The sequence below is a fragment of the Cinclus cinclus genome, chromosome 7, assembly GCF_963662255.1.
Source record: "Cinclus cinclus chromosome 7, bCinCin1.1, whole genome shotgun sequence".
In the NCBI taxonomy this organism is placed as follows: Eukaryota; Metazoa; Chordata; class Aves; order Passeriformes; family Cinclidae; genus Cinclus; species Cinclus cinclus.
Window position 1 is genome coordinate 26,027,175 of NC_085052.1, and position 17,290 is coordinate 26,044,464.

General features: G+C 39.4%; 1 protein-coding gene across 3 annotated transcripts in view; it reads left to right on the plus strand.

The window, feature by feature from the left end:
* NRG3 (neuregulin 3) overlaps nt 1–16,613 on the plus strand; it is a 342,153-nt gene extending 325,540 nt beyond the window's left edge. For 2 of the 3 annotated variants that reach the window (XM_062496409.1, XM_062496411.1), the window contains exons 7-9: nt 4,624–4,751; nt 11,906–12,076; nt 16,121–16,613. In XM_062496409.1, coding sequence (XP_062352393.1) covers nt 4,624–4,751; nt 11,906–12,076; nt 16,121–16,613 — 792 coding nt within the window. Of the gene's footprint in view, nt 1–4,623; nt 4,752–7,870; nt 7,874–11,905; nt 12,077–16,120 lie in introns of all 3 variants that reach the window. The other variant, XM_062496410.1, reaches the window with a different exon arrangement.
* The last annotated feature ends 677 nt before the right edge of the window (nt 16,614–17,290 follow it).

Consider the following 17,290-nt stretch of genomic DNA (forward strand, 5'->3'; position numbering starts at 1 on the left):
GCAGAAAGGGTTTCAAGTGGTTTGTGGCTATAAAGAGCTTGACCAATCTCAGGGAAGCAATTTTCTTCCCACACTCAAATGTATTACATCTCTTCCACTCCCTGCCTCTGCTCAATTGTGATTCTGAAAAGTGAAACAAAGGGTTGGCTTTTGTCAGGACAGCTGTGTTCCCTCTGAAGTCCTGCTGCCCATCACTGGTAACTGTGCTCGCCTGTAACAAGTCTTATCTTCGGTAGCAATTTCATTATTTTCTTAGAGATACAAATTAGATTAAAAATACTGTGTACTGTAAGAAGGATTCATAAATACCTGTTTGAAAACAGCTCCTAGGATTTTCTGAATCTCCTGCAAGTCCACTGCTTTTCCCAAACATTCTGGCAGCAGCACACTTAAATTCTTGCTAGGTGTTTCCTGCTAGGGTTACTAGCCTCTTGGATTTAAAGACTAATGCACTGATAATCCAGCAATGATTCCTGAGCCAGGAAGAGATAGATGTGCCAGCTTTTAATTCAGGGTCTTTGAGATTCTTCTGTCTTTGAGACAGGAGATTCACATTAATTTCACCTAATGCATAAAACCTAGGGTTTCCCAAGTGTTATGTACCCCTTCCCAAAGAGATCATCCTCCTTTCAAGAGATATTTAAAGGGGTGCAGCAAACAGTTGGGTCTCCACACAGTCAAAAGGAAGGAAATTGTCATTCTCCCCATCTAGAAAGACGAGTGCTTGGTGCACCCTCACACACCGTGCAGGTGGCAGGAGGAGGTGGGGTGGCTCCTGATTCCTAACTGCTTTTTCCACATCTAGTAGAGGGTTTCTTTTTAAATTCTCACAGCTTGGTAAATATGTCATGGAAAAAAAAAATTAAAGAGTCAGCTGAAACCTTGACATTCCTTTAGTGATTCTGAGAATTGTCATGGTTTTTAAAGTGCCATGACATCATCCTTGTGGTTTTTAATACCTTCTCCCATGGTACCAAGGGAATCTATTATTTTCCATCACTTTCCCTCTGAGGTGGTTAATATGCTTTTCATGCTGTACTGTGTGGTTTCAATTTTCACTACACTTGTTTCTAGTAGCTTGCAACCACTAGCGTTTCTGAAATCCTTACAATGAGGGACAAAAAATGCTCCTTTTCCATCTTTTTGCCTTTTATTCATAGTAGTAGGAAGTAAAATCTTTTCAGTCATTGTGATAGAAATGCAATTAATATATGTCAAGCAAGAGATACTTTAAGTCTTTTAAAGGATTACTCTGTTGGTTTACATGAATTACCATTTGATTTATCAGCTAAGATCAAGAAGCAAATTTCCCATTTCTGCAGGATGTAACTATTTAGGAAGAACTGCCAGAACAGACAAACCTGAATTTACTATCCTCTGTCTAGAGCCAGTGTTGGCAGCAAAACACACAGAGCATAGGGAAGCAGTAAGGATGTTAAATGTACCACCTGATGAGCTTTTGTGCAAGCTCAGCCCCAGCAGAAAAATCACTGGCTCTTTTCCTCCCTGAGGCAACCTCTCTGAATGTCGTTTAAAGCTGACCCCTCTGCCTTCTCAGTTCTCCTTGAAATGGGGTCCCCACATCACCTCACTTCCAATGACACATGAATTTCTGGACCTTTTACTATTTTGGGGAATGGCTGAGGTGGAAGAGCTAAGTAAGTAAAGTCTGGGGGAGGAATGGGTGTTTTGGTTTGCATAACACCAGAACAACAGTGTCAAGCATTTGTCATCCCTGAGCCCTACATGAACAGGAAATTCAAGGCATGGAGCAGAGGAATTATATGCTCACAGTAATGCACCAGGTCAGTGACAAAGGCTGTTTTCTTGTCTCCTGGCTCAGGCTGCCTTCACAGATTCACTTTGAATTAACTAGCAGGGGGTGGAATTTTTATTGTCAGAGAGTTGAGTAATTGCACATAATAGATTATTTTCTCCATGAAACAATGAAAAATTGAAAATTTGCAAATATTTTTTACAGCTATCATTACTCTTTAATTTATTTAGCCATATGCCTCAGTGTTTTTCAGTAATTGCTCAAACAAGAGCAGATAATTAACCAAGGAGGCAAGAAAACCATTAAAAAACCTGAATACAGATAAGCTTTCGGTGATGCTACTGGAACAGGTCTTTGAAAGGGTTTCACAGGTTATTCTTCATCAAGGCTGAGTATTGAGCAGCTCACAACAGCCAGAGGCTTCCATGGAGCTCAGCCCAGGTGAGAACAGAGCTGTGAAGGCAGCAGGATGAGCCCTGCTGGGATATGGCTGGGGAATGATCCCATATTGCACCAACTGATACTGCTGTAAGCTCTTCACAAAAAGTGTGAAGGTACTTTTCTCCAGAGGTGATCTCAGACGTGGCACTTGGAGTTAAGCTAAAGGAGAAAAAAACAAACTGTTTTTAAGTATATTAAAATGTATGAATAATGTGGTAGATCCAGGTATGTTCAATTACATTGTTAGAATTCCCTGTATATTCACCCCCTTGATTTAAATTGTAATTCACATTTTCATTGTAATAAATGGTATGACTGTTACAGGAACTGTGTATTAAGTGGCGTATCTGAAAAGGGAAAAAATGTCCAGTTAGGGTAAAAAATACCCTTTGCAGGCTGTGCCTGAGCAGTGTTGGGTGCTGGACCTTCAGTACAGTTTGCTGATCAGCATCAGAGCAGCCTCTGAAGTCCTGGTGCTCCTCAGCTGTGATGGGGAAAGGCTCTGGGCACCACTGCTCCAGCCCACATCCACCTGAAACACAGATGTGGCAAAAGGCACAGCTTACCTCTGCTCCTCATGATTCACTTCATACTCATGGTCTTACAGGCCATTCAGACCTTCAATTTTGTACCATGAACAAACTCTAAAAAAGGACAGAAATAGCTTTTTGGCAATAGCAAGCCATTCTTTACATAGCTCAAATTGATTTATTCGGGTCAGAAATCAAAGCCAGTTTCATTTCTGTAGCTGGCAGGATAACTATTAAAGTTTAAAACCTTCACCATTGTGGGTACCTTAAGAATCATATTTCTGTCTGAATATTTTATCTACAACATTTACAAGTGACATCTAAGATCATGGTAACTGAAAGAAATGGGAGTGGAATATGTTTCCTCTTATTATTTCAGTTGGATTTGCATGCAGCAGCACCATTTTGCATATTGCCACTCACAGCTTTGCCTTCAGAAGCACAAAAACAATGATTTAACCCTGTTCAGCATGAGTATTTCACTCAACAGAAAGAGGGAGAAGAGCAGGGGAGAAAAATATCAAGAGTTGTTATTTTATCTGTAGAAATTGGTCATAAGAAGTATGACTGGCTGGACTAAAAGTACATGTAACCTATTTTTAAAAGAGAATATTCTTGTATGACTTCCCTGTTTGATCTTGCTGAAGTCTACAGAAATGTAGATAAGAATAAGTGAGAGGCAGAAAATAATAGTCTGTTTTAAGGAGTTATTGGTATTTTGTCAGACAAAACTAATAATTATGAAGAACTGTCTTTTGAAAGAATGCTTTCTATCTTCTCCATGAATTTTTATGCTGTTGTATCAAAACAAGGCATTTTTCACCACTGTGATTTTTTTTCTAATATTTTACTTTGTATTTTCTTTCTAAAATATGTAATTGTGTGATCGCTCCCCCAATACCAATCTATTTTAAAGACAGCATGGATACCTAGGTGTCTAGTACTGAAAATGCAAAGCAAAAGGAAAACAGACCTATTAGCTTTAGTGCAGGTCCTTGTAATGCAAAGTAAAAAGTCTGAAAAGTGCTTTATTTTTCACACCTGAGTGGAAGTGTGAGTTAACCTCATGTCTTGGAGATATTCCCAGTGCCCACTAACAAAATGGAATCTTCTTACAAACCCAAGTGTAGCTTTCTCTGTACTTCAACTTTATGGCTCCATTCAGGTTCAGAGACTTTTTTTTTTTAAATTGCAGTTGAATCACAAAGCAAGAACAAATCTGTTCTTCTTCATGTCTAGTGTCTGCTTTGCAAACCTTTGTGTCTCACTCTGTGCCCAGAGACTGCCCCACGCCTACACCTGCCACAAGAAGAATTATGTTTGCACTGTTCTTACTAGCATAGATACTCCCAGGTCAAAAGGTTCAGACTGATTCTGAAAGATATCTGGCTCTCTGGATAGGATTCAAATATTTTTCTTACTTATCTGATGACACAAGTGCTGTTTCAGTTTGGTTTTCATAGTTATACATGCTGATGATGAATGCAGTGTTTGACTGAAATCACCAAAGGACTCAAGAAGTTGCTGACTGTCCTCTGAGATGTGTTTTGTGATCTGTCTCTGCATGGGTAGCCACAAAAACAGACTTCTAGCCAAAGGGATCGTTGTTCCCTTCATTATGGGCAGATCAGTCTAATTTTGCTGCTAATGCTGATGTTCGTGTTTTGATGTGCAGAACGTAATGGGGATAATGGTTATTAGCCCTTTCTGCCATGTAAACAGTACTGAATGAATGTGTTACTTGCAATGCTTAATTTTGATTTAAAAATGCACCAGAGCACTTCTTACCCCTCTCTGATATGAATTCAGAGCGAGTAGCATCAACAATGTGCTTTGTCTTGTGAGTATTAATTAATTTTATTCTCTCTGCCGCAGTATTCAAAACCCGATAGGCATGCGGGGCCTATTCTGCACAAAGTTATGGAGTCGAGTTTTCCAGGCGCTCAGTCTTTCCCAGAGGCCTTGTCTCCTGACAGAGGAACCCAGCCCATGAGGCACCACAGGTGAGCAAACATCTGTCTGCTGAGAGATTTTGGCTGCCCGGGGGCTGTGCTGATCCGCGGGCTGGGGCTGGGGGAGCCGCTCGGTGCCACGCTGCCAGCAGAGCCTCAGCCAGCTTAGGAAGCAGATGTCCAAGCATTTCCTTAGCTGCAGACATAAAAGGTAACAGTGATGCTCACTGCTTCCCCTGCGGGTCGTGCAGGATGCATTTACAGACACCAGCCAAGCTGCAGGCACAGCCCGGCCAGTGCAACAGTTGTAGGAGCAGGAACTCTTCCAAACAAACCATTCCTTATCCATCTCCATGAACTGAATGGCTCATTTGCTGCAGAAGGACTTGGTTGCAAACTTCCAGCCTTTTCCACAGTTTCCTTCAGCAGAAGATACGTGGAATGAATGATGATTTATTTATGAAAGCATGGTGGCCTTTGAAAATGAGGCTTTAAAATGTTTGGATGGGTGTTTTCAGGAGAAAAAAAAAAAAGGAATGTCACCCATCACTGGATGAGATTCAGATCAGAATTCTGCTTCTAACTTTTTTTGGATGAGAAGGATTGCAGGTGCTTCATTACAGGACTAGAAACCAAACTGGAGTCTGGTACAGGCAGTAATGTTGGTGGAATGACAATGGTAACATCTGGTCCAGTGCACAGAGAGAGAAAGAAGGCTGAGAAAAATGAGTTCGAAATTTTTTCAGCTAGATAATCTGGAGTGGAAGACATGTTTATTAAAGGATTTTTTTTTAATTAATAAAAAAAAATACCTGGGCTTGCATGAGGTTATGAACTGTCTTCTGCAGTATTTGGTGCATTTTCAGTGCAGTCTCTCAGCCAGCTATTTGGTTTTTCTCATTTGAATAAGTGATTTGCTTAACCTACAAAGTACCACATGTAAGCCAAAAAGGGTTCTTTGGGTCCTATCTACTTTTACCTTACTTAAGCCTTTAATTTGGCATGAAAAAAAATAATAAAAAATTGTCAGGTCAGATCCATTTCTTAGATATTTTTCTCTATTAGATAGAAATTTCTAAAACATGCTTAATAATTTTATTAAGCATAGATGAACTATGGGACTGTTGCCTCTAATGTTTTCTACAGAAGTTCTGGGAAGAATTTTATCGCTATTTAGTCACAACATCAAGTTCAGAGAAAGACTCAGTGACATTCCCTTACCTTTTAATAGTTTGACTGCAATATCCAAGAAACGTCTTTTTTTCAGAGCTAATGTAAGAAGTGGGATGACTAGTTAATTCATAAATAATTCTTTTGTGGTTTTAAAGCTTAAGATTTATTTTACAAGGCCCTTGTTTTATAAAACATGCAACAGACTTGAACATTTAAGACTTACAAGACTGTCTTTAATTTATGCACCATGTGAGAGCTTCCTAATTTATTTTCTAAATAGTGTTCACTGTGAACAGATGATAAAATGCGGCCAAATGAGGATTTTATACTAAATATCCCTTCATTTCATTCCAAACCTGACTGAGCCTGGAAAAATTATATCAGCTCTGCAGGTTCTCTCTTTATGCTGTTCTAAATTCTATTGTTGTTTTGTTTTTTTTTTCTGCTTGCTACAGAACTATTTTGCTCTACATCCAGATTTTTTTTCTCTGCTGGTGTTTTCAAGGACACTAATGATGGGTGACCATTTCTTAAAATCAGGAGCTGGCTGCTTTCAGCTCCTGAAACTAATAAATTTTGGCCTTTGGAAGTAAGACTGTCAGTGTAGGGAATCATTTGGAGTTGCTGAAATGTTCCTGACAGAGACCAGCTAGTTATTTCACTCAGATTATAGATTATAGCAATTTTCTGTCTCAACAAACCTTATGTACACAAAAAGAATTAATGCAGAGATTAAGCTGAAATTTGAAATTCAACCTCCAAAAATATTTATCCTGTGTTATTATTAATTTCCTAAAAATGTTGCCTCCATTGTGCACTGCTGTTACCATATAAGAATGTTACATCTTCTGCTTGCATATTTAAAATAACTCTTAGAACTGGCAGAATTCAAAATTAACTAATGTGTTTAAACAGTAAACTTCCTGCAATGTATACAATGTGCTCAGAAATTTATTTTGGATTATGTGTTGATCTTGGTAAGAAGGAAACCCATACTGCCTTATTTCCTAATAGATAGAAATAAATCAGAGTTTGGTTAATTATGGGTTGAGTTGTGATCTGTTTGAATAGCAGTTTTCTCGGTAATTAGTCATCCTGACTTTCATTCATGGATTCAGTCATCCTTGATTTTGGAGGGATTCATTTCAGAGAATGCCATGATGAAAGGCAAATGCAGAGGCTTTCAGCCTGGAGCAGTTGTATTGTCTTACAAAAATGCCAAAATAGGATAAACTTACCCTAAAATTAATAATAATTTGTGTTTTCATTTTTGATGAACTTTTCACACCACGAAAAACATGCAAAGGATTTTTTTTCCCCATTTGGTAAGCATTTTGCTCTTTATGATGCTAATATAAGTAATTTTACAGTAGAGGAAAGTGTAATTTAAAGTTATTCTGTAAAGAAGGCTGTGGAATTTCAAAGAGCAAGTATGGATAAACTAAAGCAACTAAGAATGTAAAGGCAGAGGAAGCCTGAAAGGAAGAAGGTGTAATGAATCTGCTATTTTCCCAAAGAAAAAGCAGAACTGCTGGTGGGACAGAGATAATAATTGAAGAAGTTAGGGCAATCCTGAGTTAATAGATTTAATTTCTTAACGAAAAGTTGGGATGACTATTTGAGAACAAAGGTACAATATGAGCAGAATCAAATGTATGAAAATAGACATTCCTACAGTCAAAGTGGGAGTAAAATGTGGAAATCAAAGTTCTCAAGATGGTTTGGTTAATCTTGATGGGGAAAAGAAAAAAAATTGGAAGAAGAACCAGTTCACGAAATTTCATGACTGGAAGCAAAATCTATAAAAATGTGAACCGTGACATGAGATGATGGATTAGTGAGTGTCAGATATTTAGGAAGATGAAGAATTTATCAAAGTAACTAGGAACCAACTATGCTGAATTTGAATAGTCAAGACTTTAGGACAAATGTGAGGGGAGAAGATTCTTGTGGTAGATTGTAAAAAGGAAAAAAATTGTTTGCTATCTTATCAACAGCAGGTACTGCAACATAAGCACTGATGATTGTATTTGTGCTTGGTGGGGATGAGTTAGATTTCTACACAAGCTCAGTCACTGTTATCTATGTGTCTAATTAATGCCTTTGAGAAGGTAGGAAAAGGCAGAAAAACTCTGATGTGGATGCAGAGAGGTGGTTAAAAGGGAGATACTTTGTTGAGAAGGTTCACTGCTGCATTCACCAGTGCAGCACTCAAAGAATTAGTTGACACCGGGGACAGACTTTTTTTGTGCCAAGGTCACTGGATAAAGCTGGGACACAGCACACAGCATAGCATGAGAATGCACCAGTTATCTCACCTGGTTAAAATGGTCTCCCAGTTGCCATGGACTCAAATTGCATTCCCAAGCTAAGATGAGGAATGAATGAATCGTGTTCCATGGAAAGTGTTAGAAGTCTGTCTTATGTCAGTCTTCAGTTCAGAAGACTGGAAAAGGTGCATGACTGCTGCTGATGAATACATGAGAGCAAGCACAACGACAAGGAAGAAACCTGCTTAAAATGAAGGAGTGTGGTGGCACATACACCAGCTGAATATTCATAAGAAATAATTTTAAACTGAAAAGAAGTCACGAAGTTTTCAATACAGAACAACTTTCTGTAATAGTAGCCTGGATATCATCATTAGTTTGGGATGGAGATTGACCAGTGCACTACAGGAAGGACATGATGAGGTTATGGCAGATAATTAAACTCGGTGCAACTGACGTACCTCAGATGCTCTGTTCCCTTTTCCTATGGTTCTATCACCAGGATGGTGACAGGATGACACAGGAAGGATTTTCATAGAGTTCCAAAGTCCCTGAGTCGCCTCAAAACAGGTTATTCCTAAATACAAGAATATTATGAAGGAATCAATAACGTCCACGTTTCAGAAAACAAGAGGAGATCTTTGGCTGTAGGCTGTATTTGTTAATACTGAAATCGGTTGGAAGCCTCGGTAGTTGATCCATACAGATGTTTAGCAGTAGATTGTCTAACAGCCTGAAAAGGTGGCTCTGAAGGACTATCAGAGGACACTGCCTGGCAGCTGGCTCTGTCATTGGGGTGTGGATTTACTGGTTGGTTTGTAATTAACTCAGAAGGATTCCAGAATTACTGTAAAAACACTGCTGGTCTTCTCTTTGTGGGTAACTGCACTTGGGAGTTTTGTATGTGCCCCAAGAAGAGAATAGTCCACCTGTAGGAACAGACTTTGTTTTCACTCAGTTGCTCAACGCAAAGAAAATTCTCCCAGAAGACAACTGGCAAGAATGAATCCCAAGTTCTTAATTAACTTAAGGATGGTTGAACTGCTTTTTTCAAAACATTAATTCATCAGAACTGCATTTCTTGCTAGTTTATGCATCACTTGTGAACCGCTTCATGCATATTCTGATTTTTTTTTTTTTTTATTTTGGAGTAATTGGTGGATTTTAAGGACATATCTGCTACAGCTTTATCTATTGGTCTGTTTTACTGAATGGCTCACTTATGTGGGCTGGTTTCTTTTACCCAGTTAGACTGGAGTGCAGGGAGGAAGAAACCATCATGTTGCCTAAAGGAAAATAGATTCCCTGAAGAAATCCAAAAACCATTGTTTGCCTGAGAGGGAGGAATTTTTCACATGAGCAATAGAGAGCATTACATTTGCATTGCTGATATTCATATCAGTTTTGTGTAGAAGGAGAAGCTTTGTGCTGGAGATCCTTTTCCATAGGACTTTTAACAGAAATTCTTAGGGCCTTTTTTTGGTGCCTGGAGAAACAACTGTTATCCTGCAGCTTGCAGCTGCACTGTCTGTAAGTATTTCCTGATCTTTAGTGCATTTCTCTTGTCCATGACCTCAAATGATTTTTTGGGTTCGTTTTTTTTTTTTTTTGTTTGTTTGTTTGTTTGGGGGTTTTTTGTTTTTGTTTTTTTTGTTTTGTTTTGTTTTGGGGTTGTTTTGGTTTTTTTTGTGACAGAAATGTTGAAAGTATAAGAACCTCACATTAGCAACAAATTGGTTTCTTAGACTGTGTCAGTGCTGGAAGTTCTGTGGTTGCAAGACTGTGGCAGATCCCTTTGGTCTCAACATTTCTGCAGTTTATACCAATTACATTAGGTATAGCTGTATTACAAATAGAGCTTTTGTGAATTTGTATATGGAGATCATGTGCTCTCATCCAACAAGGAAAGTGCTCAAAGGCATCAAACCAACCACAAATTAAACAATAAAAATTTCTAACTTCAGAGATTTGTAATCAATCTAAAGTTTCTTTTTTACTTTTGGATTATTGATGACTATGCTCAATTCAATGAAAACCCCAAAATTCATTATCCATCACAAATTATTCATTCACCTGTATCTTTTGAAATCCCCTGCTGTATTAATCTCAGGCTCTCCTGAGCAGAAATTGTCAATTACTTTGTGATGTGGTAGTGTTATTTTACAGAATATGAACTGTAGCTCGCAACTGGAACTCAGCCTTCAGAACTGAAAGGCCAGTATTTCAGGTTCTTAAAAAGGGTTTTTCACAGCCTTTTTAGTAGCAAAGGAAAAATCTTTTTAAGGAAGCATCAAAAATCCTGGAGGGAATGCTATTGCTATGGGTTCTTAGTTTTTCAGTTAAAAAGAAGAGTAAAGGTGTGGAATAAAAACAGAGGTTAGACTGCAGTGGAACACTGCTAGCTTGAGCAGTCAGATAGAGAGTGTTGAATTTATTTCTTAATTTAACTTTGGATGGAAAAGTTTGGTTTTAACAGAAACGTACACTCAAAGAGAATTTGTCCAAGGCACTTGTTCCAAGCAAGAATTGCTTTGGGAGTAGATGTGGCCCTAACTATAATTAAAGTTCCCACTAGACACGAAATGCAGATTACTTTTTAGTCACATTATAACAGGAAAAAGAGAAGCAAACTTAGCAAAAGTCCTTTGCATTGCTGAGTTGTGTCACAAGTTGGAATTATTCACACAGCCAAAAATAATGACTCGTAAAAGGCATCTACAAAACCTACGTTAAGTTATCATTAAAGATGTAAGAGAATATGAGGTAGTGCATGCATTTCTGAGACCTAGAAGATGCCAAGAGAAATAGGAGTAGCTGAAAAATGAATATTCAGTCACGCCATGCAGTACTGAGACCCGTTAGCAGTAAAAATGGGTTATGCCTTGCCTTAGTTCTGTGCTCCCATATTTCTGCATTCGCATTATGTTTCATATACCAAAACTGTGGATGCTAGATACTTTTTCATTCCTGTATGAAATGGAAAAAAAAAAAATCCATTCTCCTTCCAAAACACCAGACAAACATTTACAAAACCAATTTGCTAAAATAAGTAGAAAACTATGACTTGTTTTTATTAAGTTTCTATTGTATCATATAAAGAAAAAGCACAGTGTTTATCAATGTATATAAACAACAAAGTAATCTTTATATAAAGCAGGAATAAAAGAATATGGAAATCCTGTTCAAGGTGAAGAAAGCTCGTCTTAGATGGCTTCTTCAATCTGCAGTTCATAAGCTTTGCTTATATTCTACACTTTTTCTCAATTTAATGGTTTTGTAACAGGAAGCAGCACCTCACAGGCTGATGGGTAATATATTGGGCTTTCAATTTAGGATCTAATTTTGAATTCAGCTGTATGACAGAGCTGTATTGTTTGTTTATGCTGTCTGAGGACTCAACTCTCTGTAGCAGGATTATGATATGCAGCATGGAAAAAAGAAGCATCCTTCATCAAGTGCAAGAAAGCATTTCATATAGTGGGCAATTATTTTGATTCCTAGAAAATAGGTGATGTATTAAATAATGGCATAAACAGTAGCTAATGGTGGATTGTACTATTATCTTTCCATAGAGAATTTCTACTGACATTATAGACTGCCACTGCTAAGTTTATAAGAAACAAATTTATAATCCGTGCATATTTATACATACATTTATAATCAATAAGTTTTTAATTCATGAATTATTAATCCTGAACTTGAGCTTTGCAGAATGTTATGCTTTTGGTGTGATAATTTTTACTGTACTCTTGGTGTTCCTAGAAGTCTCTCTTCATGCTGCAGCCCAGGACAAAAAAGTGGGATGCTCCATAGAAATGCCTTTCGGAGGACTCCTCCCTTGCCTCGGGGTAGGTTCAATGGAATTACAGGACCAGCATATCAACAGCTCCAAGAGTCGAGGATCACAGACCAGGACACGATACCTTGTCATGGGTGAGTGGCTTTTAAAATAGTGCCTTTTAAAATAAATGTACATTGCGAGGTTGGTTTTCTCTAGATAGCGTCGTGCAGGTTTGTCTTCAAAAATGCACAAAAAATGCACTATTTTTTCTTTCCTTTTTAAATTCCGTTTATTAGAACGTTGGCTGTGAGCTCCAGCTGTAAATAAGGTCTGGGTTTCAGAAGTGTTCCTGAGAACCTATAGCTGCCTTTGAAGTCGTTTGCAATTGCTGAGATACTTTGCATAATATTTACTTATCCCTATAGATTTCCAAAGACTTTCCAGAATATTGAAAGCATATTTTACATAAAAACGGGAATGGTAGCTGGAATGGAATAAAAACCCCACCCAATTTCACCTGTGAAGTCTCACTCTGACTTACAGGTGAAATTGGTGGGGTTGGGTGTCTGGTGACTTCTTTTAAATATGTTTGACTCATACTTGTGTCATTGTTACTATTTGCTTCTACTGAGGAAAAACCAAATTGTTGATTGCCTCTTGCAGTAAATTTTTCACTTATGTGATATGTGCATATAATTCCTGGTGAAAATTTCCTGCTGAAGTTGCCAGCCTGGCAGGAAAGAGCAGGCTGGCAGCCTTCCCTCTCCATCAGCAGCCTGGTATAAGGCAGGCTCTGGGAGGTGCCCTAGCCTCCTCCCAGGCTGAGGAGTGACCTACAAAACAGCAAAGCTGGGGGTAATTCTGTTCACTCTTGCCTAGGAAATCAGTGTGTGACCTTACAAGTATCAGCTTGTACCGGCCTGTATTTAAAATTTGCAAAATTGGATAGTGGGACCATACTGTGACCCCTTCTGGCCTCCCTCCACTTAAGCACTTCATCCATATTTTGTTCACTAAGGATGTTTACCCTCCAAATATCTGCTGGTTTCACAGTGTTGGTGTTCTTATCGGATTTCCAGCCCAAACAAAAGGTTCCCTTGTCCCCTGCAGAAGTTACACTGCTTCCTTTCTTCTCCTTTTTCACCTCCATCTTTCCCTATCAGGATGCACAAATCAAAGTGGTTTGTGTCCCTAATTCTGTGAGCATTCTGAACTTCCTCCACCAGCAGCCTGGCTGAAGTGCAGTCAGGTGCACAGGTAGAAGATGGGGGTGTGTGTATATCAGTGTAAGTGCTCACAAGGCTGGCCCAAAGCCTGGCAGAGCCACTGCAGTGATTCCCATCCACCCTAATGGACCTTGGCAGGCTTTAGCCACAGGGCTGACAGCAAAGCTGCTTGGACTATGCTAAGTAAAACCTATTTAATATTTAAAGTTTCAGTCCCTTCTCTCTCTCTTTGATATCTATTCTTTAAGGGGGCAGTAAAATTATTGTGTTTCTTTCAGTTTCATTCTTTAATTTAGACTCTTACACACTGTATAACATAATTACTGTTGAATATTTATAAACGTTTGCTACTTGGTTTTAGGAAGAGGGTGGAGAGAGAGCTGCACTTTGAAACACATGCACATGAATTAATTTATTCAGACAAAATAATTTTTCAGATAAAAACCCAGATACATTTCTTTGGAGAAACTGTGGTTCTGGGAAAGTTAATTACAGGAAAATGTAATTAAGGTTCTGCAATTACAGTTCTAAGTCTCAGTCTATTGAAAACAGGCACAGTCTGGTGTCACACACAAAAGCATGGATCAGTTTGTAATTAACTAAAAGCCAAGTCTCACATGGTTTAGATGTAATATCCCTTCTAGTTTAATACCTCACCTGTTGCACACAGTGTATGCACTTTAATTCAACCTCAGTTCTCCTTTGAAAACCCGGTGAGCACAGGGCAGAAACATATAATTCTGGCATAAAATTGGTATGTCTATCTGTATTTCAAAAAATATTCTGGAAATACCCCAGGCATTGCATTACATGTCACTGCTGCTGCCAGTTAGTTTTCAAAATACCAAGAATAATTGAATCTCTGTTGTAGAACTGGCAAATGTTACTGTTTTCTCACCAAACCCATTTTAATTCAGTCTTTTCTTGTTTTTGCTTATATATCATTCATATAATACCTACATTGCATGTGAAATTCATTAAAAACATTCACTCCCTTTGTTTTCAGGGTGCAGCCCAGAATATATTTAGGGCCTGAATTACCAAAAAAGGGACTAATGCAACTGATGCGATCTCTCCAGCTATAGTCGTTTGAACAATTATATATAAGCAAAGGAAACAAGAATGGGCACAACCCAAAGGTCTGCACTGTTTTGTTTTCTTTTTTTTTTTTTTAATTGTCCTCCTTCAGGAATAATAGTCCTGATCAGTATCTCATTCATCCCGAGTCTTGAGAGCTGTTGTAAAAAGCCCCTCCATGAATGGCTACAGGTGTGTCTAAGCATAGTGCCAATGTTATTAACCAAGGCTGAGTCTCAGATGTGAAACAGCTGCAGCTGTAGGACACAGACAGGAACTTGGAGCACGCATCCCAAAAAGCTGCTTGCTCTATAATTCCTCTGCGTGCCACTTCCCAAAGCAGTGTCTCTTTCCCTCACCTGGCAGAAAGGTTCCCAGCAATTCCTCCTTATCTCAGAGCTCCCAGATGCTCCTCCTGGGGATGCCAGGCGAGTTCTGGTACGGGCTGTGCAGAGCTCCACGTGGCAGGGGGATGTGTGCAGCAGTGGTACACACTCAGTGCCACCACACACCAGTTAATTACAGGTCAGTGGCACTCTGCTGGAAATGAGCCCTCAAGTTGTCTCCTGCTCCTACGTGTCTGACACCTCGCCAGGAGCATGGGGCCAGAGAAGCCTTTCCAGTTAATTGCTGTTTGTGCCAATCCTGGACTAGGGCACTTTCATGCGATTCATTTCTCTTCCTTAACTCTTACTCTGCTCATAGCAAAAAGCAGGAGGTACATATGAGTAGAAGGATATTCCTAGTGAGGTCCAGCAGGCTTAAGGAGCTTTTGGAATAATACCCTTCAAGTCAGAGTGCCTGCTTCCACACCAGATCTAAATGTTGCTCTCCTCACCCATGGATAAAACATATTAGATTCACCATTAACTTGCCTTATTAAATAGTGATAAGCTGATTTTACATAAATCATGTTCTGGTACTGAGGTGATGTCTGTGATCCTTAGCAATCGTGACTGGTAATACAGTAACTCCTAGAGCACTATATTTCTAGAAGTACTGATTTCAGATGGGAAACATCTTTGGGTTTTTCTTTTTTATTTTTTGTCATTGTTTATTTTATATTTATTACACTTCCCATTTCTGTTTTTTTTAAGTATTTCTTGTAAATAAAACAGAGTTTGACTCTGAAACAAAATTGAAATGTTGATAAAAATACACAGGTTGTCTCACAATCAATAAAATCATGTTATAGTACGTGCTAGTGAAGGATAAAGGATTTTTAAAAAAAATATGTTATAGTATCAAGAGAACACAGACATTTGCTCAAGTCCTATATATTAGCTCTGTTTCCAGATGAAATCTAATGAAATAAATCAGGCCAACATTATGAATATGGGCTACTGGAAAACAATTTTTTTCAGAGGTACACTGTACTTAGGTACTCTGCTTGTTTGAAGGAGAGTACAATCGTGCCTATGGAAATAGGGACTACACGGCCCTGAGTGTTTAATGTTTTTTTTTATCTGCACTTTTTAAAAGTGTTTTCCTAAAGCAACCATTTGACATTGAGAGTTCTGACACCGAAGAAAGTATCAATCCATTTCCCCGATCAGAAATGTAGGAATAGAATTCCAAATTTTTGTTCAAATAAAATTAGCAATACACTATAACTTCTGAAATGTTTTAAAAAGAAATTTCCATTATTCTCATTTACTGGTGGTGGGCGAAATGAGACTGAGAGAAAAGCAGTGCTTTGCCACTGGCAGATTTGAGAATCAAAGCCAGTCTCCAGAGTCCGTTGTTTTCCCCAGGGCCCCACCACGACCAAGTGCACCTCTGTTTCAGGAGAAAGTGGTGTGTATCTCTCCAGCACAGTTCCCTGAATCTCACACAGTGTCGCTGCTGCTGACCACCTGATGTACAACGAGAACTCTTTTTTACTCTTTCCAGGTATTCATCCAGTGGTTTAAAAACTCCTCAGAATACTTCAATAAATATGCAACTGCCTTCAAGAGAGACGACCCCCTATTTTAATAACAAGGATCAGAAGGACTTGGTCGGCTATTCCTCTTCAAGGGCCAACTCCGTTCCCATCATCCCGTCTGTGGGCTTGGACGAAGCCTGCATGCAAATGCAAAACGTTCCTGAAGTAACAGGCATCAAATGGTGCAAAAACTCCTATTCTGCTGAACTTGTCAATGTGAGTTCCCCAGTCAGTAATTGTCTAATAGCAGAACAGCAGGAAGTGAAAATACTGCTGGAAACTGTGCAGGAGCAGATCCGGATGCTGGCGGAGGCGCGGCGGTCGGAGGACTCGGAGGCGGAGAGCGGCGCGAGCGAGAGCACGGCCTTCCTGCCCACGAGCCCCACGGGCAAGGCAGAGCGGGAGGCACAGTTTGTCTTAAAAAGTGACACGCAAAGAGACTCGGTATTGACCAAGTGACTCCGTGTGGGGGCTGCGGGAGGGGGAGCGAGAGCTCTGTGCATTCGACGCTTTGCTAAACAGGAAGGGAGGAAGTTAAATACAAATTATTTATATGCATTAATTTAAGAGCATCTACTTAGAAGAAACCAAATAGTCAATCGCCCTCATATCATAGTGTTTTTTAACAAAATATTTTTTTAAGGGAAAAAGTTCCAGGAGGGATGAAGCGTGCTTTTAGATGCTTTCTAGGCAGGATTACGCAGTTCCAGTTCCGGAGGGTTTTACCGTGCTCCTGTTGGGCTGTACGAAGGCCTAGGCTATGCATCTCTTTCTCAGTAAAGGCCGAGTAGCCGTTCTTAGATGCATTTCTGGTTTCAGGGCAGCACTGCACTGAGCTGCTGGGCAGGGATTCAGACCCCGGGAAGCACGTCCTGTGAGCCCACTGCAGATCCAGTCCCCTCTCCCCCTCTGCTCTTGATTCCAGATTCACACCACCAAAACAGGCGCACAGACACCTACTTCTGAGTTCTGGTACCTGCTGTGGAATGATGACAATGTCCCTGAATTGAGCAGATGCTCAACTCTCAACCTTAATTCCATGTGTCAGTCACCCCAAGAAAGTCAATGGAATCATTTATGAGCTTTGGGATTGGCCAGGAGTGGGAGCAGGATTGGGGTCTATGGAGATTCAGTGG